The sequence below is a fragment of the Abramis brama genome, assembly GCF_963993115.1.
Source record: "Abramis brama genome assembly, chromosome: 21".
NCBI classification, from domain to species: domain Eukaryota; kingdom Metazoa; phylum Chordata; class Actinopteri; order Cypriniformes; family Leuciscidae; genus Abramis; species Abramis brama.
Window position 1 is genome coordinate 2,410,730 of NC_139983.1, and position 27,895 is coordinate 2,438,624.

The following is a 27,895-nucleotide window of genomic DNA, read 5'->3' on the forward strand; positions in this document are numbered from 1 at the left end:
ACAAAACTAATTATGAAAGTTTCCTTTATTTTTCAGTGCATTTGTTTTACAATATATGGCTATTACTATCATGAGATTAATATTATAACTATTATTATGTAGTAGTAATGTAGACAGACACTGTAACTATAAGAGGTTTGAATTTTTCTCTGTTTAATTTGCACCAGATTGATGAATTTAACATTAAAAAGCACAAAATTTTCTTACGGTGGGGCATGTCCCCGAACCCCCCTAGAGGGACAGAGGTCGACTCACCACAGTGATCCAAAAATCCTGTGAGAAACACTGGTATTGCTATGCCAATGCAGCTTACAGCTGTATATATATATATATATATATATATGTATATGTACTGTATATTATATAAAAAGTTGATTGGATTGGATTTTTTGCTGCCGCATCCTTCTCACCTTTTTTACCCCTGACCAGTTTTCATGACTGAGATCTCTTGCGTGGTTTATTGCAATTTTAATAACTTATCAAGCACGTTTTGCCTTTTATTTTCTCATTCACCCAAGTTTCTTTATCGCTTAAACGCGTCAGTTAGGCTACTTTAAGCAGTCATGGCACAACGCATTGACGGTTGTAAGATTTCAGAAAGCAACGAGTGAAAATGAAATATTAATCTTCACTGCGGTGACTATCCGGTTGCATTTTAAGACCTTTGAAACGTGGATTTAAGACATTTTAATGCTTATTTTTAAATTAAAAGTCTTAAATTTGTTAAAGGATATGTGGACACCCTGTCCTTTGCTCCTGCACATTACAATAACCTTATCAGATGGGTTTGGATGAGTGTGCATGCGGACATGTGCATCTGTATATGTTTTTGACTGTACAATGTCCTGATCAGCGTTAAAACCAAACTTTCCACACAGTTATACCACATTTACCACATGCCATGGCAGGTAAAATTGTTGTGCCGAAGCAAATTTACCCTCATAACATGTATCATACAGGGTACAATATAAAATCTTTTGTTTCAATGTAATATTAGGGTTGCATTTGTAGTGGCGTAGTGATATCTTCGTAGTTATCATTCGGGAATGGTCCAACTGTTAATCAAAAGACTTCCAATCAAGAATTCTGTTTAGAATTCCACTCCTGAAGATGCATTGATCACAAAAACTTATATTTACAATGGTAAATTAATCATGACTGCATAGTTTGAAGAAGATTGAGAAATTATAAGGAATTCAAAGACAAAAATGAATTAGGCACAGTTATTGATTAGCATAAGAAGAAATCTCACTTATATCATAATGCTCATAAGAGTTTATTACACAAAGTGAAATACAGCACATTCATTGCTGTTCTGTTTTTGACAGCTTAATCAAATATTCTTAATTCTCAGGTCAGTCGCCAATCAAGAGTTTATCTCTTGAGCCCTCACGGTTGAACCAAACATGATAGCTGACGTAATAACCATTGTTGTACATGTAAAGTTTCTGATCGGTGGGGTTGTAGTCCAGGTAAACATAGGAGTCCTGGAACTTCTCAAAGGGAACACTAACATAGCTTTCCTTTTCTGTGCGAGTGTCAAAGGTGTAAAAGATCTCTTCAGTTTTAGAGTCTACAGACCGTGTGGCATACATAACCCCACACACCATAAAAGTGTTTCCTACAGATGGTTTGAAAATACTGGTCTGCCAAACCTTCTCTACCTCAAATGTCTCCTCGTTGATCTTCCCTAAAACCAGTTTACCCTTCGATTCCTCTGTGGCGTATGTTACCCAGAGGCCGGACTCATCGGCTGCGAAGTCCAGGTTCTGGTTGGCCGAGTAATGGTATGAGAATCTGGCGCTGGCCTTGGGAATCACCTTGTTCTGAGCTGTTAAACTGGTCATGTTGAATTTTGCCATACCAAAAGTGCTTCTGAACTGATAGTACAGGGTGTTTTCTCGCACAATGTAGTTGTTTCCAGTGCCTTGCCAATCATATTGATATTTGACGTAAAGCTCATGTTTCTTAAAGACCTGTCTCATGATCAGCTTGTAGTAGTCTGAGTACTGTGTGATTTTAGTGACCAGAGTGTCCGTATAGCCGTAGTACCAGTGCATGTTCTCAGAGCCAGGCAAGGGCTTGGAGTCTTTTCCCCATCCTCCATACTTGAAACCTCCATTCAGGTCTGCGTTTAAATGGCTGATGATGGGTTTGCTGATTTTTCTAATTCCACTGTGATTGCAGATTCCTGTTAAAACATGTAAATTAGTTAATAAATTATTCAAGACGGGTACACATTTAGTATTTTGATACAGAAAGACTTACCAATGCTGGGGTTAAAGATTTCATTATGGCGTATCTCACACGCCTCTAGTTTCTTCTGAAGAATTAAATATTCTCGACGTGTCACAAGAACCAGGTTCTTGTCGTAGGTGATCTCCAATTGAGTCAGCACAGAAACCATGACACTGATCTGTTTTCATCAAAAAGAAAATTTGATCAAGTTAATCTCAAGCCAAATGCAGGAAATCACCCAGAATAGTCCACCACAGAGTTCACATGCATGCAATTATGCAATTTTATAGTCACCAATTCACCTCAAGTCTTTGGTTTGTTGAACACCCAGCAACACTTACTTAGAGAACATGCAAACTCAACCTATTTTGTTGATCCTGGAACAACATTCCTGTCTTAATTTTATCCTAACCATATCCCTATCCTAACCCTAACCATAACTCATCACTTAAATCAGAGGGAAATGATAGGTGAATAATAATGATGTAGAAGCACCTAGCCCTGTTTGTAAGCCTAAACTGTAAAATTGTCCCTCAAATATGATTATTTTTTTGGAATGTTGTTCCAGGATCAACCAAGATGTTGATCCAGGAACACGTTGTATTTGGTCAAATCACGTTCACCTAATACAGAAAGGCCTCTCGAGCCAAGCAGGAATACGGGACTTTCTTGCTGGACGCAGCAGTGATACCCACTGAGCCTCCGCTTGAGAACTAGAAACTCAAAAAGACCAACTTTGATTGTTGGCTGAGCAAAGACTCGCCTGGACATTGGCAAGAGTTTGAAGGTTAAATTCCCTGCTGAAAAGACCAGCATGAATCTCCATGCAAGACTGGTTTTGACTGATTAGTGTTTTTTTGGTGCTAGTGTAGCTGTTTAACCAGCTTTACCATGCTGTTACACCAGCTTAGCTGGTGAAGATTAGTTTGTGGCTGTAGCTTGAAATCTATGGGAAAAGTTATAGTTGAAAAATCGTAAATTTCTTGAAATTTTGGTCTTGGAACAGAGATTTTTGAAAAGAATCAAACTCAAGCTTTTACAAAAGCTGTAGGTTTGCTTTGTCAACCCAAACATTTTTTTTAAGTGCAGTTTATGCTGACTGATCAGAGGTTCAGAAAGTGTCACCTGTTTGCGTATGGTTATAAGCACGGCAGAGGTGGTTTGTATAGACGCCTGCAGTTCCACAATTAGAGCCTCCACTTGCATGATCTTGATTTTCACCTCCTCCAAGTGGAGCTCACTGTAGGAGTCGGGGTCATTCTCCATCAGCTTGATCAGCACTGTCAGGTTTGTTATCTTTGCAATGTAGATGCTTAGTTTAACCTCGTAAGTCTCCACCTGTACAAGAACAGTTAAATAACTGTTAAAGCATCAGCATGCTACTTCAGTTTAGTCTCATGAGTTCTTGAGATTGTACCCAACCTTGCTAATCTCTATCTCCAGTTTGTGGTTGATATCAACTGCTGTGCTCTCCAGCGAGATGAGCTCTCCAGTTGGAAATGTGCTGTTGGGCAGGAAAGCCTCACATCTGCATTCTCCAATGGGATCTCCACTGCCCTCAGTCCAGAGACCCTGTGCCAACAGAAGAGAGGTGAAAGCCATCAGCCTTTCTCCTCTTCTACATCAGTTTGCATTCATGTATTTGTTAATTAAAGAGATTTACATTGCATTCAAGGAATTCATCTTATTAGTTCATGCCTTCACTGGGAATCAAACCCATGACCTTGGTGTTGCTGGTGCCTTGCTCTACTGCAGGCATGACAAAATAATACCAGCTCTGACCCACCTCAAGTTCTAGCATCAAAGTATGAATAAATTCAATCTGTTCGTCATATAAAGCGATCAAGTCTCTTCAGAACATTAGGACTAAACCACTTGATTCGTGTGTACTTTTTGAAGCAACAAATGGTAGTTGCTTAGACTGTGAATGGAGGGACAAAAATCTCTCAATTTCATTTCAAATATATTCATTTGTGTTCAGAAGATGGACGAAAATTTTACGGGTTTGGAACGACGAGGGTAATTGATGACAGTTATTGGTGAACTAACCCTTTAAGGCTTTACAAGATTCAGTACCAAAACTACATTGCATTGATCTTTAATTCATTTTCAGGTATCTGAGATATTCCAATTTAAAATCTATGAGTGAGCATGGTTTCTCTGGTGTCTCCTACACTGTAATCATTTTATATTGTTAAACCATTCAGATCTCATCTTAAGACCTACTTTTTCATTTTGCTGCTGAGTCAAAGCAATGACAATGGGATCAGTAAGTATCATATATCCTCTGCTTACTGTTAATTTATCTGTAAAGAACTTTCATTTTTTGCTGCTTTCAAACATCAAGAAATGAACTGAACTCACCCCCTCGACCACAGCAGACCTGAAGAGGACGAAATAAAGAAGTGTGACGATCATCGTGCATGAGTTAGTTGTGTTGCAGGAACAGAGTTCTCTGGCTTTTAAAGATGATCTTATCTTACATGCCATAAACAGCATCTGGATTTTTCACAGCATTATTGTCTGACAAATGACGATGTTCAAATTTGTTTTTTACACAACAGTGCAAAGGCAATTTATTTTATGGATTTAAGGCAGTGGGTATAAACTTGAAACTGAGAGAGGAAAAACAGGTGTGTATTCACATGAAATATGTCATCAGCAGTTCAGGACAAGACTCGGCTGTGTTGTGTAATTTAGATAAACTAGCACTTAAAAAGGAATGATGTAAAGAAACACTTACGGATGTTTGTTATCATCAGGTCACCCAAATTATTATTGAGAAATAGGATATTAGAATAAAATGTTTTCTCTTTATTTATATATTTTTTTTACCAACAATCTATAAGCAAAATTAACTATGGTCCCAAATAAGCAAGACACTATTGAGTAACTTAATTTGGGCTAAATCTGCAACCCTGTAAATATTTTGAGCAATAAATCATAACCGGCAATTACTTTTCAATTTATACTGATATCAGCTATAATTTTGAATGGACAAATAAATTGTATGTGTATCCTGGTGCTTTGTATGCTACGTTAAAGTGGCATTTAGAAAATTACTGAAGCAGTAATTAGGAGAAGTATTGGTGGTAGAAGACATGACCAATGCTATATATATATATATATATATATATATATATATATATATATATATATATATATATATATATATATATATATATAAATAACTTTATATAAAGCTATATATAATTTTACTGGAGCTCTGCAAATCATTTAAATACTTTTTCATTTACTTAATTTGGGGAATCGACCTGGAATCACATACACTAAAATCGTTTCTTTCTGTCAATTTACATTTTATTGATGTCAAATATTTTACATTCACATTCCCAAATAATTTGCATACAAATAAAACATTTAATATATATTAATATAAACATAAATATGAGAAAAAAAACTATGGTATAATTGACAAACTAAGATAAAAGTCCCCAGCATTGACACCACGGACACTTTGAGATCTACAATATAGCTGCGCCTGAAATCACGTACTGTCAAAGCGTTCCCGGATCGAGTCCCGGCTGAACCTGGAGACCATTCTGTGTGGAGTTTGACCTGCATCCCAGACAGCAACAGAGTCTGGGACAAATCCAGCTTACATTTGGCACTCCTGACTTCATTCTGGCGTTGTTGTTGTTTTTTTGTTTTTTTTGCAATCTTGTGTCAAAAGGCATTGGGCTGAGTTCTGAGTATTTTTCATTGTTTTTTATCAGCATTAATAAAACTTTATACTTTGGATTTGCTTGGTTTCTGTAGTTTAAAAAAAACCAAACATTTCCAAATATACAAATATTATGAAGTGGCCGTTTTCTGACTGTTGTTGGTGAGTTCTGGGGTAAAGGCAGTGGCAGTTTGGGCTCTTCTGGCTGGCATTTGAGTTAAAAGTTAAAAATGAACTTTTTGCAAGTAGCTTCTGGGCCAATCTTGGGCCATATTTCCATGTGGTCCAAACTCACAGCCAAAAATCAACCAGATTGGTCCCAAAATCAATTTGCTATCTGGGATGTATTTAAACTGTAGGGTAAACCAGAGTCCCCAGAGGAAAACAGTTACTTTTTTAACAGGGGTTAATTTTGCTTTAATATAAAAATAAACTCATCTTTTTCCCCTTTCACAGACACTGTGATCAAACAATTTCCAACATGTCTGAGGTCATGGGGGGGGGGGGGGGGGGGGGAGACGAGGGAGACGAGTCAGCCAATAGAGAAGAGGTTTTAGAATTGTCCAAGTGAGAATTTGACAAAGAGAATTTTCAGTGAATAACGACATTCAGAAAACTCGCAATGTAGCACATGGGATATATGGACAATTTTTATGATATTTCTTGTCCTTTTTAACATTTTACATTTAATAATTTAGCAGATGCTTTTATCCAAAGCGACTTACTAATGAGGAGTGCAATAGAAGCAGTTAAACTAACAATAGGACAACAATATGCAAGTGCTGTGACCCTTCCCAGTTTAGTGTATACTGTATGTAATTTTTGGAGGGTTTCAGTTCAATACTTCTGAGTCGCACTAGTAGTGTCATAGGCTGTCGCCAGTCAAATTCTATTGCTGTGATTGTACAGCTTTTCAAACACCGGTTCACATGGAGGGTGTTCCCCATAGCGTCATCAATGCAGTGTCTCATTCCCTGTTCTCAGGGAACAGAGATTGTAACCTAGACGTTTTTTATTACAACACAGTACGACAGCCTATGACACTACTAGTGCGACTCAGAAGTATTAAAGAGGCGCCTAGAGAACATCGTTCCCCAATAGCATCATCGAAGCAGTGCAAGTTCCCTTTTGAAAGGGAACAGTTACTTTTTTAACAGGGGTTAATTTTGCTTTAATATAAAAATAAACTCATCTTTTTCCCCTTTCACAGACACTGTGATCAAACAATTTCCAACATGTCTGAGGTGCGAGCACTGATTCGAAGGAAATGCAATGAGGCAAACTCAAAGACCAGTCACTCCAATTCACTTGAAGGATGAAGATGGTTTGAGTTGTAACAGTACTGTAACTGTTTGCAGCTATTAATGACTGCACTTTATTGACTGTAGTTAGGTTTATTTATATTTATGTTAATGTATTTTTTTTACAGTTTACATATGCTGCTGTACTGATGTACACTGGGTGTAGTACATTAAAGTTTACTAGCTTTCAAAGTGTGTTTGTGTGTTTTATACAAATATTTTTTACCGTGTTTTATTGAATGATCATTTTTCCACTGTATTTGTAATACATTAAAATATATTATTTTCATAATTTTAGCATAAATGAGGCAGAAAATGCTACTGATAACACAGTAATAGTGTACTTGACTACTTTTAAAATACACCATTAACATATTTAATTATGTTTTATAAAGGTGCTGTTAACATAGTTAAAATATATTTGAAATAAATTTACTATATAAAAAATATGTGAGCAATACATAAATATGATTTGTATATATTATATATTCTTATATTTTAAATAATTTATAAGTGTATTTAAAAATGCATTAAAGATGGGTACAATTGTACTAAAAGGGGTAACAAAAAATAATAATTAAAGCTGAAATAGTATGTTAAAAGCATATTTTAGTTCATCTTCAGTGTGTCTAAAAATAGCACAGTTGAGTACACTAAAATCTTAAGTTTATCTTAAGAAGTACTAAAGAAAAACTTAGTATATTAAGTACAAAATTAGTGTGCGAAAATGGAGCACTTTAATTTATTATTGTATTTAAAATGCATTAAAGATGGTTTCAGTTTTACTAAAAGTGGTAACAAAATACATTTTTTTTTAAAGCTGAAATAGTATATTAAAAATACACTTTAGTTCATCTTCAGTGTGTCTCAAAATAGCACAGTTGAGTACACTAAGATGATCTTAAGTTTATCCTAAGAAGTACTAAAGATAAGCTTTTAGTATATTAAGTACAAAATAAGTGCGCGAAAATAGAGCACTTTAAGTACATTATTGAAGTACATTATGGAAGTGTACTAAGTGCACTTAAATAAAATGTATTTTAGTGAACTTTTTTTTCACCTGGGAAGGCGTTTCAGAGAATTTGGCAGTCTATCCAACCAGCCTCACAAACGCAGACCACGTGTAACCACACCAGCCCAGGACCTACACATCCAGCATCTTCACCTCCAAGATCGTCTGAGGCCAGCCACCCGGACAGCTGCTGCAACAATCGGTTTGCATAACCAAAGAATTTCTGCACAAACTGTCAGAAACCGTCTCAGGGAAGCTCATCTGCATGCTCGTCGTCCTCATCGGGGTCTCGACCTGACTGCAGTTCGTCATCGTAACCGACTTGAGTGGGCAAATGTTCACATTCGATGGCGTCTGGCACTTTGGAGAGGTGTTCTCTTTAATTTTTCATTAAATTGAAAAATTAACTTTTTTCAATTTAATGAAAAAAGTACCCCTGTGGCAAGCAGGCCGGTGGCGTGATTGATGATGAGCAACATCAGCTTCGGAAGCATGAAAAGAGGGGTGACGAGAGAGGACCAGGCCTGGACTATTTATGTTATTTTATGTTTTGTTTAGTTTGTGTGTGTGGCAGACGGCTGTGAGGGGCTGCCGCCTTTACTTTCGTTCTGTTTTTTCTTATTTTATGATTATTAAAGTTGTTAAATGTTTGCCAGTTCCCGCCTCCTTCACACAACAACATACCTTTGTTACAACCACTTATTTTGTTTCTTCATTTTAATCTCTAGAGTTTTTCCATTTTACTTCACACAGCAGCTGTTTGTGCGTCGTAGGTTGCTTGGTAACAGACCTGAGAGTTGATTCCCGACTCGATGGAGGGGTTTAAGATTTCCAAACTACAGATAAGATGAGATTTTGTAAGATAGGATAAGAATCTTAAATCAACTTAAGATTTGCTTCTGTAATAAGAATTTGTGAAAAATCCTAAATTAACTTGTCATATCTTAAGACTTAAGACATTTTCTGTAGTACTCCCCCTGGGCTTCAGAAGAGGACGACTACGGCGAATAGCCAGGGTGACCTGTGGATTACAGTGAGGGCTTCCCCGCCAAGTACATCTCCACGGGCCCCTCACTCCTCTACCGCATTGCAAGCTGTGAAGCTTCCGGATGGGGTTGCTGGTCCTTCTCATGGGTGACCCAGCATTTAATTCGGGGCTCCAGCAGAGGATCAGATGTCAATCGCTGCATTGGGAAGAGGGCTGTTACGTTCTGGAGATGAAAGTGATGCTGAGCTTCCCACTATAATGGTGTGCTCATGCTGAATCAGACTCTGAGTTAACAGCCATGCTTTCCTGGGCTGTTACATTGGGGGTAAATGGCATTGCCCCGCCCCCCGTGCCGCCTTCCCAGATGTGCCTGAAGAACTTTGGCAATATGGAAGCATATTGCTGCCAAAAAAAATGGAACGACAAAGCCGCCAAAGCCTGCTTTAATTTTTTCCTCTCATAATCCTCTCAGGGTTGAAGTGTACCCTGCAAGTCTGCTGAGCCCCTTCAGCCACTGGTCAGACCCTTTGTTTCTACAGGCAGGAGTTCCCCTAGAGCAAGTGTCCAACCATGCTGTTGTCTTCACATATGCCTCCACCACCGGCTGTGGTGCCACGTACAACGGGCATGCAGTTTCGGTTATGTGGACGGGCCCCCACCTGGGCCGCTTCAAATAGCCGCTACTAAGTGAGCTTGTACTGGTCCGCACTGCGGCCGCTGCGTACATCAATCATCAAAAAGGGTCTAGGCTTCTGTCACATGTCCCAACTTGCCCGTCATCTCCTCCCATGGAGTCAGAAGCATCTGAGGTCGCTTCGTTCCATTCACATTTCGAGATTGCTCAGTCGTCGAGTTGTATACTTAAGGCAATATGTATACTTTTACTACAAAATATTGCTGAAATTTTTTTCTTTTTTGCAAGTGAAAAATCTGAATCACCTTATAATTTAGAAAGACACATTCCCTGAGATAACTTTTTTTGAATTGATCCACATACAAAAAAAGAACACTTAAATTTAACTCTATCAAGACCACCCCTAAAATAAATTTCTTTTTTATTTAAAAAATATTGTGTGTTAGCAGTTATGCTGCTTTTTATTAGACACTCCATAGAGTTTATTGCATTATTTTAGCATGGACGGATGAATAGATGGACGCACAGAAAGGCGGACAGACAGAGGTCTGGATCACACCAGCACTCAGTCATTGTGATGGCATGTTATTACAGTAATCCATGAACCTTCTCCAGGTTTGGCAAACAATGTTTCCTCTCAGGTTGATTATGACTCTATGTCTTTTATGATAATCTAACAGTAAAACACGAACAACGTATTAAGCAAACATGAACTGTGTGCATATGTCTTAATGAGGAACTTCATCGTACATCCCCTGGATGTCAAACACAACTGTCATGAGAATAAGACATGTGCTGTAGATTAGTTCTGATAACATGCTGCATATAAGACCGTAGCTGAGAGAGAGAAACATATTTGGACACATGATGGATCTCCTGCTGCTCGTGCTCCTGCTCGCGGCTCCTGCTCACACATGGCTGGTAAGAGACTTACTAAGAGTCACTTTGACACTCACTATCTCAGTTTTAATCCATTGCTGAACCATTTCCAAAGATTTGATTTTCAAACATATCTTAACGTTAAGATGAATAATCCCATAATGTTTCTCCAGTCTCTAGAGGATTGGGGCTCTGGCAGAGTCGACGGCTCCGTCGGGGAGTTTGGACAGTGTGTTTGCAACGTGTTCCTGCCTGATACTTCATTCCCAGCGGACCGTGTGGAGCAAATGCAGACGTCCTCAAATCAGCTCTCTGTAGAAATCAAACTCCACATCAGCAAGGTACATTTATGTTTATATAGTCTTGATAAGCGGATTTTGTATTCAACCCAACGTGTTATTTTAAAGGTACAATATGTAAGAATTTTGTTATACAATATCCAAAAATCACTTGCACAGTGTGATATATTTCCTGCAGTTGTGTACTTACAATATCCTAAAAGTCTCCAAAGATTTTTTATTTCAGAGAAATTCCAATTTTAAATAATAGCCTGTCCCGGAAAAAAATGTCACCTGTCAATGACGCAATATCCGCGCTATCCTCGGTTTCCGCATTTCACTGCGTCATCAACAATTTTTTTTTTTTTTTTACATATTGTAGCTTTAACATCATTGAGATGCTTTTAGAATTTTTATTAATTTAATTAATTGTATTTATTTTTTTAAATGTCTATATAGTTTTTATTCATTTTATTTCAGTTTTAGTTATTTTAGTACATGAAGTTATAAACTAAATGAAAATGAGAAATGTTTCCTTAATTTTATTCCAGTTAATGTTTATTTTATTTCCGTTAATGTTTATTTTATTTCAGGTAACAAAGATGTTTTAGTTTTTTTTTACGGTTTTAGTTTTAGTTAACTATAATAACCCTGGAGCCAACACATTACCACTAGGGGTATAACGATACCCTCGTGTCACGATTCGATACACATCACAATACAATATTATTGCGATACTCCAAGACGGGGTGTTAAAAGGTTAACAAAAAATGTACTGTTGATTAAAATGCTGTTTAATTTGGTGTTACATTGTGTGTGTAAATGAACAGGCTTGGACTTGGTGCTGAAACCCAATGAACAGGACAATAGAGACACCAGAATAACAATATTCATGATTCTGAAGATGAAAATACTGAATTATTGTAGATGAATATGCTTGATCTCTGTCACTGATTAGATAAATTTAAAATAATGTAGGACACTTTTACTGGTAACATCAGACATTTGGCATTATCAGGACACATAAATATTCCCCAAAGCATTTTTATACATTATATTCAACTTTATATATAGTAGTTTCATGCAGTACTGATACTAAAACTCTGTAAATGTGATTTTTCTTTTTTTTTCTCACACAGTCATTTTTATTTTGGGTGAACTATACACAATACATATTGTTGCATTTTTGCATTGCGATATATTGTGACAATTTATTGTTACACCCCTAATTACCACAACTGTTTTTTGTACAAATTTAATAATTTAACCAAAAACTTTATATAATAAAGGTTTGAGTATTTAGTTTCTAAATGCCTCCATTGGTTTTCAGTCATCTCAATGAATTTGATGGCTTTCTGCAGACTATCATTTACAGCACAGACCATGTTCATCCTTGTCGTATTTTCTTTGACCTAGTGTAGTTTTCTTGATGTTTTTTTGAGGATGAGGATCTGTTTGATTTGATGAGTTCTACCAACTGACAGAAGAGTTTGTGATCGAACACACAACCGTTGACATCAACTAAAGATATTATCTATCTCGCTGTTAAAAGTCAATTAAATCAATGCATTTTCCTATGCTAATCATCTATTTCTCATTTTTTGTTATTATATTTAATGTGCTCAGGTCAGCAGTCTGAAAGTTCAGCTAGTCATTCTCCTCGGCCAGCTCTCCAACCTGACGGCTCGCGTGGAGAGTCTGGAGAGCGGACCGGACAAGTTCATCAAACTAGAGTTTGAGCTCCTCCGCATTGAGCTCAGAGAGTTTGAGGCTCTGGTCACGCAACTGAAAACTTCTCTAAACTCCTCTTCACCCGCCTTCGAGAGTCTTTTCATAGAGGTGAAACTTCCTTCACTTACACAAAACATGGCATTATAGTGTTTGCATGACTCTAATTTGTTTTCTTTTGTAAGATTCGCAATATGAGTTTAATTGTGGACCAACTGGAGAGCTACGACCGAAGTAACTTAGAAGTGATTCGCATCGAGTTCGCCAAACTTCAGCGGAAACTGGAGAAATGTCAGGATGATAAGGATGACTACTCTAATGCACAAATAGGTAGGCTAATACTCATTTTCTGAGAAAATTATACACCTTTGCCTTATTTGAAGTGTTGTATATGATACATGTAACAAGAAGGTTTTTATTATTTTGATTTTATTACACAAAACATGCGTAGGAATCTCTTGTATCCATGAACTTTCTTATTCTTCTAGTTCTTCTGATCTTTAGTCTATGGCAGCCCACAGAACCACTTGAGGGAATGTAATGACATTTGGCACAGAGATAGAGGACAGTCTCAACATTATCCACAGCAAATTTGGAGTCTCTAACTCAATCCCTCTAGCACCACTAGCTGACCAAACTTGTACTCATGTTTATGCAAATAACTTTTGAACCTTAAAAGGATTAGTTAACATCAGAATTAAAATTTCCTAATAATTTACTCTCCCCCACGCCATCCAAGATGTTCATGTCTTTCTTGCTTCAGTCGAAAAAAAATTAAGGTTTTTGAGGAAAACATTCCAGGACTCTCTCCATATAGTGTCTTCAATGGGGTCCAACGGGTTGAAGGTCCAAATGTGAGTTTCAGTGCAGCTTCAAAGTCTCGACACGATCCAGCCGAGGAATAAGAGTCTTATCTAGACAAACCATTGGTAATTTAAAAAATAAAATAAAATTAGCTCTCACATTGGAATCACACTGGAAGGACACGCGTTTTCCGGTTCAAAAATGTAGAAGGGCGAAAAACTTTTTCTCGTCCAACTTCAAAATCTTGCATTCTTGCATATGGAGAAAAATGTTTTCCTCAAAAACCTAATTTCTTTTCGACTGAAGAAAGAAAAGACATGAACATCTTGGATGACGTTGGGGAGAGTAAATTATCAGGAAATATTAATTCGGAAGTGAACTAATCCTTTAAGTGCTAGTAACAAAATTCTTTTTGAGAATTTGCCTCAAGATTTGACTGGTAGACCCTATATCACTGTCATTTTCCATCATGAATTTTTTCAGAAATTTTGAAGTTCTCCAAAATGACGCACTACATACTTATACTCTGCACTATGTACTCAACCATATAGTGTATGAATTAGTTATGAAAGATCATCATCGGAGTCTGAAGCCCCTCCCACTCTGCTACGCAACTAAAGCTGGGATAGTCGAATGCATGAGGGGTCCAAAACTCCACAGTATTTAAAGTGCACTTTTTCTTTTTGGAATTTACAGTGTGAATACACTAATCGCTCAATTTATAATACAAAATGGCATATAGTCAAGTCACCTTCATTTATATAGCGCTTTTAACAGTATGGATTGTTTCAAAGCAACTTTACAGTGATAATAGAAATTAGCGTAACAGTGAAGTTGCGAAGATCATTAGTCATTAACTTAGGGGCCGCTAACACGACACCGTTCTAACAGAAAACCCTTAACTATGTAACTAAAATGTTTAGTCGAAAGAGGATTCAGGTAGAAATTAATAAACTCCGCCAACCTATAACTCTCACTCCCACAGTCTGAGATTATCGGGCGACCAGGAAGCATAAAGGGATTAGGCCATTTGTCCCGAGGCTTATGAACCTTGGGAAGTAAATAAAACCGCCTTGGCCTGGGCCTGACTTCCCCTAACAAATAATTCACTTGTCGCTTACAGATAAACCTAGTCTTCAAAAAGTCATCCACAACCCTTTCAATGCGAGGTATTGACTCCATAAAGATAGGGGATGTTAACCTGGAATAAAAGGACTCATCTGTCAATTGCCTTAGCCCTTCCTGCACATATTGTGCTTTATCCATAATTACTACCGTACTACCCTTGTCTGCGGGTTTATTAACAATATCTCGTCTGCGAGACAATTCTCCTAATGCCTTGATTTCATCTGGGGGTAAGTTAGGTTCTGGGGCTTGAGCCCCTGGCTATAGCTACCTTCCACGTTTCACACATCAGTATTTCATCAAGGATGACAATAATATCGTAGTTTGCCAACTCTGTAAGGGGCCGTTCACATATCGCGTGCCGCTTTCTCCTCCTTTCCACAAGTGCTTGCGCTCCCATGGCGTCTGTCGTTGCTATGCAACCATGAACTGGGCTCTCCATGATGAAGTATCAGCAAAGTATTTATTGATTTCTAGCCCTTGCATTAGCTTTACTACGAGATATATTTATGGAGATGAGAAATAAAAACCCACCCTGTACAGCTATGATCAGCTGTTCGGCCGAGCTTTCGATGATGTTACGGAAAGGCCGAAGACCTGCTGTGCGCTTGCGCGGCATTCTGAAAAGTTGAGATGTTTTCATCTCGCAGAGGCATTGCGCGCCTGGAAAAACTAGCGCACCGCATGCGCGTTGCGACCATGTTGTTTCCATTATGAGTGCGCTTGTCACGCGCCTACATTTGAAATAATGAACTTGAGTGCGCAAAAGACGTGATATGTGAACGGCCCCTAAAAGCGGACATTGCGTCTGAAATGAAAGGCAAGAACGGCTATTTATTTATTATATATTATAAATTAAAATCTGTATTGTCATAATTATAATGTTTTGAGAGTTTACTTATGTAATTGTTGCATTAGGCTATGAATTAATATTTATTGATAAGAACCATTTCATGTTTTTTCCATTTACAGTAGCATGAACCACGAGTAGTCGAGTAACTCGAGTATTGTTTTGATAAGAAATCGACTAGCAGAAATCAGTAGTTGTGCAACCCCTAATATATATATATATATATATATATATATATATATATATATATATATATATATATAAATAATGTGACTGTTTTATGGCCTGGTTAAATGTCAATTATACTTTACAATTAAACATTTACAGTCAGGTTTCATATGACCAAATTCTTCAACAATATTTATACATTTTAGTTAATTCATTAATGTTAACAAATTAAGTGTTAAGTGTTATTATAAAAGTTTTTTTGTCTAAAATCTCCAAGGGTCCTGTAAGCATGGAGGCATTCTCAGGATTGGAAAACCCGTCGTCAGCCAGCTAAATGCAGACCTGAATGGAGGTTTCAAGTATGGAGGATGGGGTAAAGACTCCAAGCCCTTGCCTGGCTCTGAGAACATGCACTGGTACTACGGCTATACGGACACTCTGGTCACTAAAATCACACAGTACTCAGACTACTACAAGCTGATCATGAGACAGGTCTTTAAGAGACATGAGCTTTACGTCAAATATCAATATGATTGGCAAGGCACTGGAAACAACTACATTGTGCGAGAAAACACCCTGTACTATCAGTTCAGAAGCACTTTTGGTATGGCAAAGTTCAACATGACCAGTTTAACAGCTCAGAACAAGGTGATTCCCAAGGCCAGCGCCAGATTCTCATACCATTACTCGGCCAACCAGAATCTGGACTTCGCAGCCGATGAGTCCGGCCTGTGGGTAACGTACGCCACGGAGGAATCGAACGGTAACCTGGTTTTAGGGAAGATCAATGAGGAGACATTTGAAGTAGAGCAGGTTTGGCAGACCAGTGAATACAAGCAGTCAATCACAAACGCATTCATGATATGCGGCGTTCTGTACGCGACCAGGTCAGTAGATACCCAAACAGAGGAGATCTTTTACACTTATGACACCAATAAAAACGAGGAAAGCCACGTTAGCATTCGCTTTGAGAAGTTCCAGGAATTTTACGTGTACCTGGACTACAATCCTGCCGATCAGAAACTTTACATGTACAACAACGGATACTATGTGTATTACAATGTGAAGTTCAAGGCTGCTTAGATAAACTACTGCTTTCAAACTTTACTGATAATTGACAATGTAATCTTTTCTATGGAAATGCAAATATCACAATAAAATTACACACAAGCATCACCTCTTGCATGGTATAATCTTGTGTATCAAAGTTGTGCAGGTTTACCAAACATTTACTTTTTGTGAAACATTCAAAGCTTAAAAGCTGACAGTATAAACTAAAGTGCTTCAGCTATAAACATATAAAACAAACTTATACAGTCAACAGGAATAACCAAAGTCTTTTCTTCAAAGTTTTATGATTCTGACTTGCCATTCATGACTGCTGATGAACTGGAAGAATAAAAAAAGGTATTTTAATCAAACATCTTGAAGTGTGGAAGTGCAAGCATCTGGACTGGTCTCTTTGCACACAATGCATGCTGGGAGATGCAGCCTTCAGACTGAAGCAACACACACTGCCTTCTCTGCATCAACAGCAACATTACCTTATACAACAGTGTGCATGATCACAAACGCTCCTAGTGCCAGCATTAGAACAAGCCAGTGATGAGGCAAACAGAAAACAGCGGCACATGGTGATTTTCGTTACGTTTCTGTAAGAAAAAAACATAAAAAAGTAACATTAAAAAGAGCCATGTACACAGTGAATCTAAATTTGGTTGTCAGTTCACCTTTTAGTGCTTAATCCCATTCTATACACACGTTCAGTATTTTATGGGAGTGACAACCGCATTCTTCAACCAAAAAACATGGGATATATAAACACACTATGAAGGGCTAAACATCCTACCCTCAATTAAACATATCTAAAACAAAACATACAGTATGATCATTGATTTCAGAAAACATGGCCACACGCATGAAGTCACATCCATTAAAGGTCAGACAGTTGAATGTACCCAATCTTACAAATATCTTCAGACAATAATCGATTCAAAACTGAACTTTGAGGCAAATTGTGAAGCTGTGTGCAAAAAGGGGCACCAGCGCTTGTTTTGTTTGAGGGAAAAAAACTGTCTTATTTTAACATTGACAAAACCTTAATGGTCGCATTCTACTATGCTTTTATTCAATAAATCTTATCCTTCTCTTTGGTGTCATGGTTTGGGAACCTATCCTTAAAGAACAGAAACTAAATCAAATTGTTAAATGGTCTAGTAAGCTGATTGGTGTGTCACAGCTTAACCCAGTATCCCTGTAAACCAGACAGCTACAGCGGATAACTGGCTCAATATTAAATGATTCACACCCTTTGCACAGTGAATTTCATCTTCATCCCTCTAGACAAAGGTTTATAGTCCCAAAGTGCAGAACAAATCGGTATCAAAATAGTTTTGTTCCAGCAGCCATCGTTCAGAGGAACGCAATGCACAGATGTCACAGAGCAATGTTATTTATCTATTTTATTTATTTATTGGTTTATGATGTTTATATATTGTCTAATGTCTATTGTCTGTGTTTGTTTCTAAAATGTGTGGATAACTCTGACATTGCAAAACAAATCTACCTACGGGTATAAATAAAGTAACCTGAAAGGAAATAATTATATGAAATTGAATATATAGTTATAAGTCTGAATATATATACAGTTGTAATTAAAATGATCCCACCCCCATTGCAAATAAGGTTTATAGTCAGAATTTACAGACTATGAACAAATCATACAAAAGTAATTGAAATAGCTCAACACAACATCTCGGTTATGTATAACCCCCCGTTCCCTGAAGGAGGGAACGTAGACGTCATGTCGGATGACCGATGACAGGTGCATCGCATCTTAAGGTTTTCGCTGAGGAGCCGAGCCGGTGACCAGCGGGGCACAGTAGATGTGGCGACGGGACGCAAAGTCTCCGTTGCCTCCTTCAGGGAACGAGGGTTACATATGTAACCGAGACGTTTCCTATCAGTTGGTCACTCAGATGACCGACTAACAGGAATCCCCTACCAAAGCACCACAGAAAACGCTCTACACGTAGGCTATAGAACCCAGGGAACGTGTTGGGTGCCGCCCAGCCCGCAGCTCTACAAATAACTGCTAGCGACGCACCACACGTCAACGCCCAGGAGGATGCAACACTTTTTGTTGAGTGAGCTCGCAGCCTGGAGCCATGGGCACATAGCCAGGCCGGGGTTTTAGTACCACGTGGGCGTTGCCCAGCCCGAACTCTACGCCCGATTCGTCGACTGAAGATGCCTGCAGGCCCCCTACCCTCTTGATGGAGACCAATGAAACCAGCAATAAAGTCTTTATAGACAGAATATTTAAATCTGCTGACTGAAAAGGCTCGAAGAGCGCGCTCTGAAGTGCTCAAAGCACCAGAATGAACAAAACGGAACACAAGATTCTCCACCCGGCCCTCTTCCGGGGGTGCGGTCACAGTCTCCCGAAGAGCAATCCCCTCCATCTCCAGGTCACCCGTCCTAGAGTCTCTTACCCTTGTGCTTCCCGGCTGGTTTGGCGGGGCGCCCTGTCTGCGGCCGGGGCGACGAGTAGAGTTTGGTGATGCAGCAGCGGACGACTGGGGCAGGATGTGTGAGAGAGCCTCAGTCTGCTTCTGGACGGCTGAGAACTGCTGGGTAAAGCTCTCAACCACGTCGCCGAAGAGGCCGGTCTGGGACATGGGGGAATTAAGCCCTCATGTCGGCCAGACACAGCCAGAGTTGGTTCCTGGACCACTAATGTGGACATCGCACAACCCACGAGGTTCGTTGCGGTGCGAAGTTCGTGCAGAACTTCTGGGTTGTGACCACCCTCGTGCAGGTCCTTCAATGCCTTGGCCTGATGGACCTGCAACAACGCCATGGTGTGTATGGCAGAGGCAGCTTTCCCACAAGCCTGGTAAGCCTCGCCGGTTAAATCCAACGAGTGCTTACAGGCCCGGGAAGGGAGACACTGATTCCCCCGCCAGGTGCAGTTAGGGCAGTTTTTTTTTATTTTTTGTTTTTTTTATTTAAGCTTAAGCAGATACAGGCTTTAACAGTTCATGTTCCGAGAGCCTATCGTGATCTGCAGCTACTCAGGACCAGATATATAGGATAAGTGACATTTAGCATCAGGAGATTACAGTTTTTTTGCTAAGGAGGTGTTTGTTTAGTCTCTTCTTGAAGGCCTGAACATTCTTTGAGGTGATTTCACCTACTACAGTACAGGGGAGGCAGTTCCCAGTTGCATTGCAACGTGCCGTTCCACAGGAGAAATCGTTGTGTAACCCTTAGCGGCCCCACCATCAAGGGTGGTGAGGGGGGAGAAGCTACCAAGACGGTTTCGGGCAGTAAAAGTGAATAGCTCCACGTCCTAGTGAGCTCCTTGTGTACCTCGTGGGACTGAGAACCAGCACGTGCCACCCCGAGAAACCAATCATCCAGCCGTGAGGGCTCGGGACACGGTGATGGGTTCCACTCGAGCCCGATCCTCTCAGCGGCCCCGGAAAGCATAGCCATAATCTCAGGATCTGATTTGGGTAGCGCTATGGTTCCCAAAGGAGGCAGCATAGCCGAATCGTCATCTCCAAAGGGGTCTGGTTCACCCTCAGATGCAGCGATTTACATCTGATCGTCAGGAGAAGCCCCAAAGGATATGGCTGTTATAACGCCTTCAGACGGTCCAACGCATTCCTGAAGCAACTGGCTGCGGAGCGGAGCTGGGGAGCTGGTTCCCCTAAGGAACTCTGCGATGGTCATCTTCGGTCATCATCAGGCCGCAGCAACACAGATAGGGTTAGTGCAGCCTATGGTGTGCTTAGACAACAACAACAAAAAAAACAAGAGGAACAAGAGGAAATCCGGCCCCGCTGCAACACTGTCTCTCCAACACTGACGAGGAGAGAGCTTCTCCAAAAAGAGCTGTTTGTTAAAGAACACTGTCACAGAGAGCACACAATATGAACCGTTCGGCTCCGAAGCGAAAGGCTGAAGATGCGAAGCACCTGCTGCTCATTATATGTACGTGCCGCGATGCAGCGCAGCTGATGCAATTATCGCATGCCTCGTTTTAGTTACACTCAAAGTAGATTGACCTCTCTAGCAAGATTCCTATCCGTCAGTCATCAGACTTGACGCCGAGAGTGACCGACTGAAAGGGAAAAAATGTTTCAAGTAGTTTCCCCAAACTCAACTGAAAATGCAACTTTTAATGACATCCGCAGTCTCAAAATTATTCAACCCCCTGAATAGAATCCCTCACAACAGCACAAATCTGCAAAACAGGTGTTGTCTCAAGTAGACTTCTCAACGGGTCGGGTCGGCCCGACAAACCCGATGGGACCCGCGGGTTCGGGTCGAAAAAATAAGCAAATGACTCGGGTCGGGTCGGGTCGGACCTCGGGCTTAATCTTTTCCGCTCAGTGAAAAAAAAAAAAAAAAAAAAAACATGTATTAATCATCGCTGCTGTTCACCGTAAAGAAAGTCTGGCTGCTGCGTGCAACGTGCATCATGGAGAGGGGCGGGGGCAGACCTGACGCCGCTGCGTGCACGCCTTTAGCCTGGAGAAGAAGATGGAGTTGGTGAAAAGTAAACTTACCGCAGGTGAATTCACCGTCGCTACTACAGCCTATTTATATATTTAAAGTTTATTGTTTCAGTTGTTTGTATTGTTTGTATTGTTAAAAGGCGTGAACATTAAAGGTTGATTTGAATTCCCGTCTGCTGGTCATGATAATACGTGTATGAGAAAAAAAAAATGTTGACGCGGCGTTGGGCCGCGGGCCGGGCAGATAATTCATGTTGATGTGTCGGGTTACATCGGGTCTGGGCTTTAAAAGCCACGGGTCGGGTCGGGTTGTAATTTTCAGGCCCGTTGAGAACTCTAGTCTCAAGCACACATTATACAATTCATCAAGGGCTTCATTAGTTGCACCAGGTGTGCTTGAGCTAGAACACATAACATATCTGAATTAGCTAGGTTTATGAGTGTCACGTTTGACTGCATGTTAGAAATATGGCAAAGAATGGTTCAAAAATTTAAGAGAAGATATCATTGTCCTTCACAAACAAGGAACAGGATACAAAAAGATAGATTAGGCACTAAATGTTCCCAGACACTCTGTTGAAAGCATAATTCGCAAGTTCAAAGTTAAAGGAACAATGGTTACACTACCTGGACGGGTATTTTACTAATTTCCGCAAGTTCCACTCTTATAGTGTGGAAAAATTCCTGCAAATATTTATTCACTATAGCATGCAGCAGGATGTATGAGTTAATTCATTCATCCAGATGAACAGATCAAATTAATAATTTGAAATCTTCTGTCAGACTTTAATTGCTCAGACAGCGCGAGTGAATCAGTGCTACCGCGTCTTCCCTCGCAGTTCGGTGTTCTGATGCCATACCAGCATCTACAGCTATTTTCATGGCAAGATCAATACATTTTAAAAGAAACAAATAGTGGTAACATACAGTAGTAATGAAAAACAACTCACATCGTTATAACAAACATTATATAAGAGTTTCCATTTCATTATTTGATAAAAAAAAAAAAAAAGTAAGATTATGTTTTTGAAAACATCCATTAGGGAACTTTGAGTAAAAATGTTGCCTAGTGGCATTTAAAGCAGTACATTCAGAGTCAAAAATAAGACTTGCAAAAAAACTTTAATTTATGATTGGATTGACTTCATATAGCTTATTAATGCAGTTGTCCCATTCCATTTGTAATTTTTTTGTATATACACACAAGTTTAGTACAGGTTTGAGATCCAATGGATGAATCTGTAATTCTCAGAGACAGAGATTTTCTTTGCTGCAGCATCTGCCTGTTCAATACCAAATAGTCCCATTGGCTATTCTGAGTTTATTCTTTTATTAATTACCTTTGGATTAGAACTTTTGACTCATCTTCATCTTTGGACTCTTTGAACTGTGACAATATAATTATAAATCCAAATATATAGTTATAACTATACATTCGGGTTTACATTGATTTGTCATGGTTTACATTTATTTATTATATTATATTCAGGCATTTAACTATATATATATATATATATATATATATATATATATATATATATATATATATATATATATTCAGATTTGTATTTATATATTTGATATATTTATATATTCAGATTCGGATGATCTGATTTGATCAAACATGCTTGTAAATTGAGAACTTTGCTTTCAAACAACATACCTCAGACTGATGCATCGGCACCATCAACAGCCATGTCTGCTTTCTTACTGTAGTCGTGGTCAGTGGTATGAACTGAGAATGTTAAAAAATAAATTAGATTGACAATTTGAATACACAGAATTTTAATAAACCTTGAGCCAAGTTCTATGGAGGAAAATCAGTCTCATTAATTATTCACGCAAAAAACATGATTCATACATGCGTAGACAATTTCACATGCATGAAACCTAATTTACGTACCCAAAAAAAAAATTCACGTGCGTGAAAAAAATATATATTCACCAAAAGCAATTCACATGCGCAAAATAAAATTATATATTCGTAAAACATATTTCACAAATGCAAAACACAATTCGTAGAAATACAACTGTGCACAAAAACCTGTGAATGTTTAAAATGTACGAGTTTATCCTTGAATGTGAATGTACAAATCGTCATTCACGTGTGTGAATCGCCTTGGATGTGTGTGTGTGTGTGTTTTTGAGACTTTCCTGGCAGCACAATCATCCTACACAGATGAGTCGTACTCTTTAGCCAATCAGATTTAAGCTTATCAATCGGCCAATCAGTATCATGTGAGGGCGGGCCTACCTCCATGTTTCGTCATCAGCTTTCGACCAGTTCGTAGCTAAGTAGAGGTATGTGTAGGTGAACGGTTCATTTCTGTTTACTGAAGTAAAAAAAGTTAGAGATCAGTTGAAGCAATATAGTTTATGATTCTATTTACTGATTTAAGCAAGTGTTGTGGTAATAAGATGTCCCATATCGTGTCAAAAATGAAGAAGAATGACGCTTGTTGTTGTATTTTAGCTGCAGGTACAGACAGCTCTCACAGCTACAACAATCACGCTAATAAGTGCAAAACAATCCCACCCTAGCTCTCTTAGCACTGGCCTCATCGATATTGTTCTTTAAATATTATATAGACCTATTTTAATGAGGACCCAGTGTTAATTCGCCATTTGTGTGTGTTGTTCAATTATTAAACACTTGTTGTTTCCCTGCATTTTTCAGGATTACTCACCTGTGGCATGTCATCTGGATAGCAGTCACAAACATCTTAATTCATGTTGTTTCTTTATTCTCTTTTATACTTTTTTTTTTGTATTAATGTATTGGTAACACTTTACAATAACATTTCATTAGTTAACATGAACTAAAAATGACCTGCCTGTATACATTAGTTATTATTTTTTGTTAATGTTAATTTCAATACTTCAATTTACTAACTTACTAAAATTGCATTAACATCTTGTTAACATTAGTTAATGCACTGTAAACTAACAATGAACAGCTGTATTTTTAACCAACGTTAACAGATTAACTAACACAGCAGCAAATGTATTGCTCATGGTTAGTTAATACATTAACTAATGTTAACTAATGAACCTTATTGTAAAGTGTTACCAATATATTCAACATTTATTTCCTTATGTTTTGTGCTGTATTGTCATCTCAAGATTTTGAGTGTCACGAGACAATGTTGTGAAGCATTCATTTTTACTTTGCCTAGTAAAATAGGCGAATCTGATTTTATGCTGATCAGACAAAGGTATACTTAACATAGAGAGACAATTAAGATTACTCAGTAAACTCTATTCAAATACCATCACTTAGGCTAATCTCCCACGTCCTATGTCTGCACCTCTTGTACTATAGGTTTTTACTATTTTAAATATTAGACCAATATATGATATGTCCTAATAGAGAGGTCTAGTGATGACTGGATTGAACAGTTCATTTGTTAACTTTTCACAGCAAAGAAGACTCTGACTGGATCTCACAACTCTGGAAGAGACGTATATTTCTCTGTACTGAATGTTGTTCTTCATACTTAAGATTGTCAGTTCATGATCTTCATATGTAACAGGGACATTAATCATGATCAAGTCATTTTATGTATATTTTATTTTTATACATTATTCGGAAACTTTCAAATTAAATGTGTACATCAAATGTAACTATGTCTTTGAATCTTTTAATTCTGACAAGAATATTTAATAATGCAGTGACATATGAATATGAATAGTGAATAATAAATAGCAGTGCTTTATTCCTAGAGCGTGTACATATAGTCCACAGGACACAAATGAATACAGTAACAATACATCACTTTCAACCTCTTGTTGAAACAACTGTTAAAATGGATGGCTTGCAAACGTGACTGTTCTGAAAAAAATTACAGTAGGAATGGTAAGATCACAGTACTGGTTGTCTGCATCTTCATACATCATATGTCTCGGAAATCTGAAACAATAAAACTACATAATATATGCAGCCTAAAACAAAACATGTCTCCTATGCATACATTAATGTGTGGACAGCACAAGACATGGAAATCCGTCAATACTAACAATAAATGTTTATGTTCACATGTGGACTAAACAGTAGTTCATAAACTATTGCTTCAACTGATCTCTAACTTTTTTTACTTCAGTAAACAGAAATGAACCGTTCACCTACACATACCTCTGCTTAGCTACGAACTGGTCGAAAGCTGATGACGTAACATGGAGGTAGGCCCACCCTCACATGATACTGGTTGGTCGATTGATAAGCTTAAATCTGATTGGCTAAAGAGTACGACTCATCTGTGTAGGATGATTCAAAGGTTTTTGTGCACAGTTGTATTTCTACAAATTGTGTTTTGCATTTGTGAAATATATTTTACGAATATATAATTTTATTTTGCGCATGTGAATTGCTTTTGGTGAATTATTTTTTTTTTCACGCACGTGAATTTTTTTTTTGGGTACGTGAATTAGGTTTCATGCATGTGAAATTGTCTATGCATGTATGCATCATGTTTTTTTGCGTGAATAATTAATGAGACTGATTTTCCTCCATAGGAACGGTCCGGTCAAGCCGCTCTCCACACATGCGTGTTCTGTTTTTTTCTTGTTTTCCAACAGTACATCCTCTCCTTCACGGAAATGTAATGATTTTCTCTTTTCGTGGGACTCTTGAAAAGGCTCTTGCCTCCCTGAAGCTTTTTCTGTGTTAAACAACACCTGACACAAGAAATGCAAACAAAATAGATTTAGATTGTTTTTTTTTTGCATTTTATATTTATATATTTATTTTTAGTATATTTTTAGCCATTATAAATGTACCAGAAAAAAACATTTGTTTGCACATAGAACTGGTGCAACAGAGATTCAAAGCTGTGTAGCGTACAGGACACAAAATTGTTGCACAAGAATAAAATGTCTGTTACCATCTCTGAAAACAACCACAAGTAGGTGCAGTTCATCAACAGGCATGTGACTGACAAAGTTAATGTTCATAACAGGCCACATGAAATGCAAACGTTAGCAAGAAATGTTTTCAGACAAACATTTTCTTTATTTGCCAAAAATGGCAGACTTCAGGAACGTAACACCTCTTGCTTAACATTAAGTCAATTTTGTTTATACAGCCCAATATTATTAATCCCAATCCAAACGAAATCCATCTGTTTTGCTTGAGCATTTGAAAATACAGCTCCATTTTCCAATAAATCATTAGAAAGGTGTAAAGTTTTATTGTCAAATATTAATGATACATATCTGTAACAGTAATTTCATAATTTCAGGAAATATTTTGCATCCACTCCTGGAAAAAACTTATGGATTTGCATGTTTACTTCAAATTTCTTTAGAGAGAAGTATTTATTTTTTCCTATTTCTACCTAAATGGGGTGTTAGTGAGCATTTAGTCAGCATTAGTGAGTACTCGTAGCCAGAGGGCGCCCTCGCACAGAAAGTCCACAAGAGAGACTCTTAGAAGTCATAAAACTTATGTTCCAGGAAATCCCTCATATGGACAAAGGCATCCAGCTAACTCTGCAGCAGAAAACACAGATAGAGACGTTTTTACTGATGAAACATGAAGACAATAAACATACAATTGTGACAATACATACTATTCTAATGCAATGCTAACTGACATACAGTAGCCTTTATCACTGTATAAAATAATATAATTTCTGCCTCATGCTATAAGCAAAGTCAGATCACAAAAGCAATTTATTTCAAACACTCAACTCTGATGTTATGAACTCGTGAAGTGAAATTTGAGTAAAAACTAGGGATGGGGCCCGATACTGAGCTCATGTGCTTGTACCAACAACCGATACCAGGCAGTGTGTGTGTCCAGACAAAGAAACACTGACAACAGAGAGTATTATGGGGATAAAAAAGAAGACTTTCTATGAACTAAATCTAATTAGTGGAATATTAAACGAAATATAGTAACGCTGGCCTATAGAGCTGTGGTGCGTGAGCTGATCAGAGAAAAACGCGCAGTGGATTGAGCGTGCAACGGCACAGATGCACGAGCTGGTCGAGTGCATCCCTTTTTCACAGACATCAGAGGAAAGTTTGTAGTTCAGTCGCATGTCAATGGCAAAGAAAGAAAAACAAGGCATGTAGCTTAAATATATATATATATATATATATATATATATATATATATATATATATATATATATAGAGAGAGAGAGAGAGAGAGAGAGAGAGAGAGAGAGAGAGAGAGAGAGAGAGACCACTTCTGTTGAATGCTCTTGATTGCTGATCGTTCACTCAGCATGTGTTATTTGGATTACAACTAAATCGTATATGCAAGTAAAACATGAACTGTTACCTGGTTTATGTATAACCAGCTCCCAGATCCCAACCACTGACTGTGCAGGTACAGGACGTGAAAGAGATGCTCAGCAGGGTGAACCCCAGGAAAGCAGCGGGACCCGACTGTGTTCTTGGGAAAGTACTTAGGGCCTGTGCTGACCAGCTTTCATAGGTCTTCACTAACATCTTCAACCTCTCCCTGACACAGGCTACTATCCCAGCCTGTCTGAAGTCGGCCACCATCATTCCTGTACCCAAAAAATCAAATACGACCAGCCTCAATGACTACCGCCCAGTGGCACTAACACCCATCATCACCAAGTGCCTGGAACGGCTGGTCACATCAAAGACTGACTTCCTCCCTCCTTCAACCCCCCCAATTTGCTTACAGAGCAAATAGATCGACT

General features: G+C 38.4%; 3 protein-coding genes across 3 annotated transcripts in view; 1 reads left to right on the forward strand and 2 right to left on the reverse strand.

The window, feature by feature from the left end:
• The window catches only part of LOC311072354 (uncharacterized protein), a 193,495-nt gene that overhangs the window by 132,219 nt on the left and 33,381 nt on the right, over nt 1-27,895 (reverse strand). The window lies entirely within an intron of this gene.
• On the reverse strand, nt 1,356-4,751 carry LOC311072315 (olfactomedin-4-like; the record flags this gene model as incomplete). Its single annotated transcript, XM_084097277.1, has 5 exons — nt 4,603-4,751; nt 3,661-3,810; nt 3,364-3,576; nt 2,269-2,416; nt 1,356-2,191 (listed from the first exon to the last, which is right to left on the reverse strand). Exons 1-5 carry the CDS (start codon nt 4,735-4,737, stop codon nt 1,356-1,358), a joined length of 1,482 nt encoding a protein of 493 aa, XP_083953403.1. The 5' UTR covers nt 4,738-4,751.
• LOC311072518 (olfactomedin-4-like) lies at nt 10,615-16,866 on the forward strand. The gene is made up of 5 exons (XM_084097572.1): nt 10,615-10,779; nt 10,911-11,078; nt 12,642-12,854; nt 12,929-13,073; nt 15,968-16,866. The coding sequence occupies exons 1-5, from the start codon at nt 10,723-10,725 to the stop codon at nt 16,771-16,773; spliced, it is 1,389 nt and encodes a 462-aa protein (XP_083953698.1). The 5' UTR covers nt 10,615-10,722; the 3' UTR covers nt 16,774-16,866.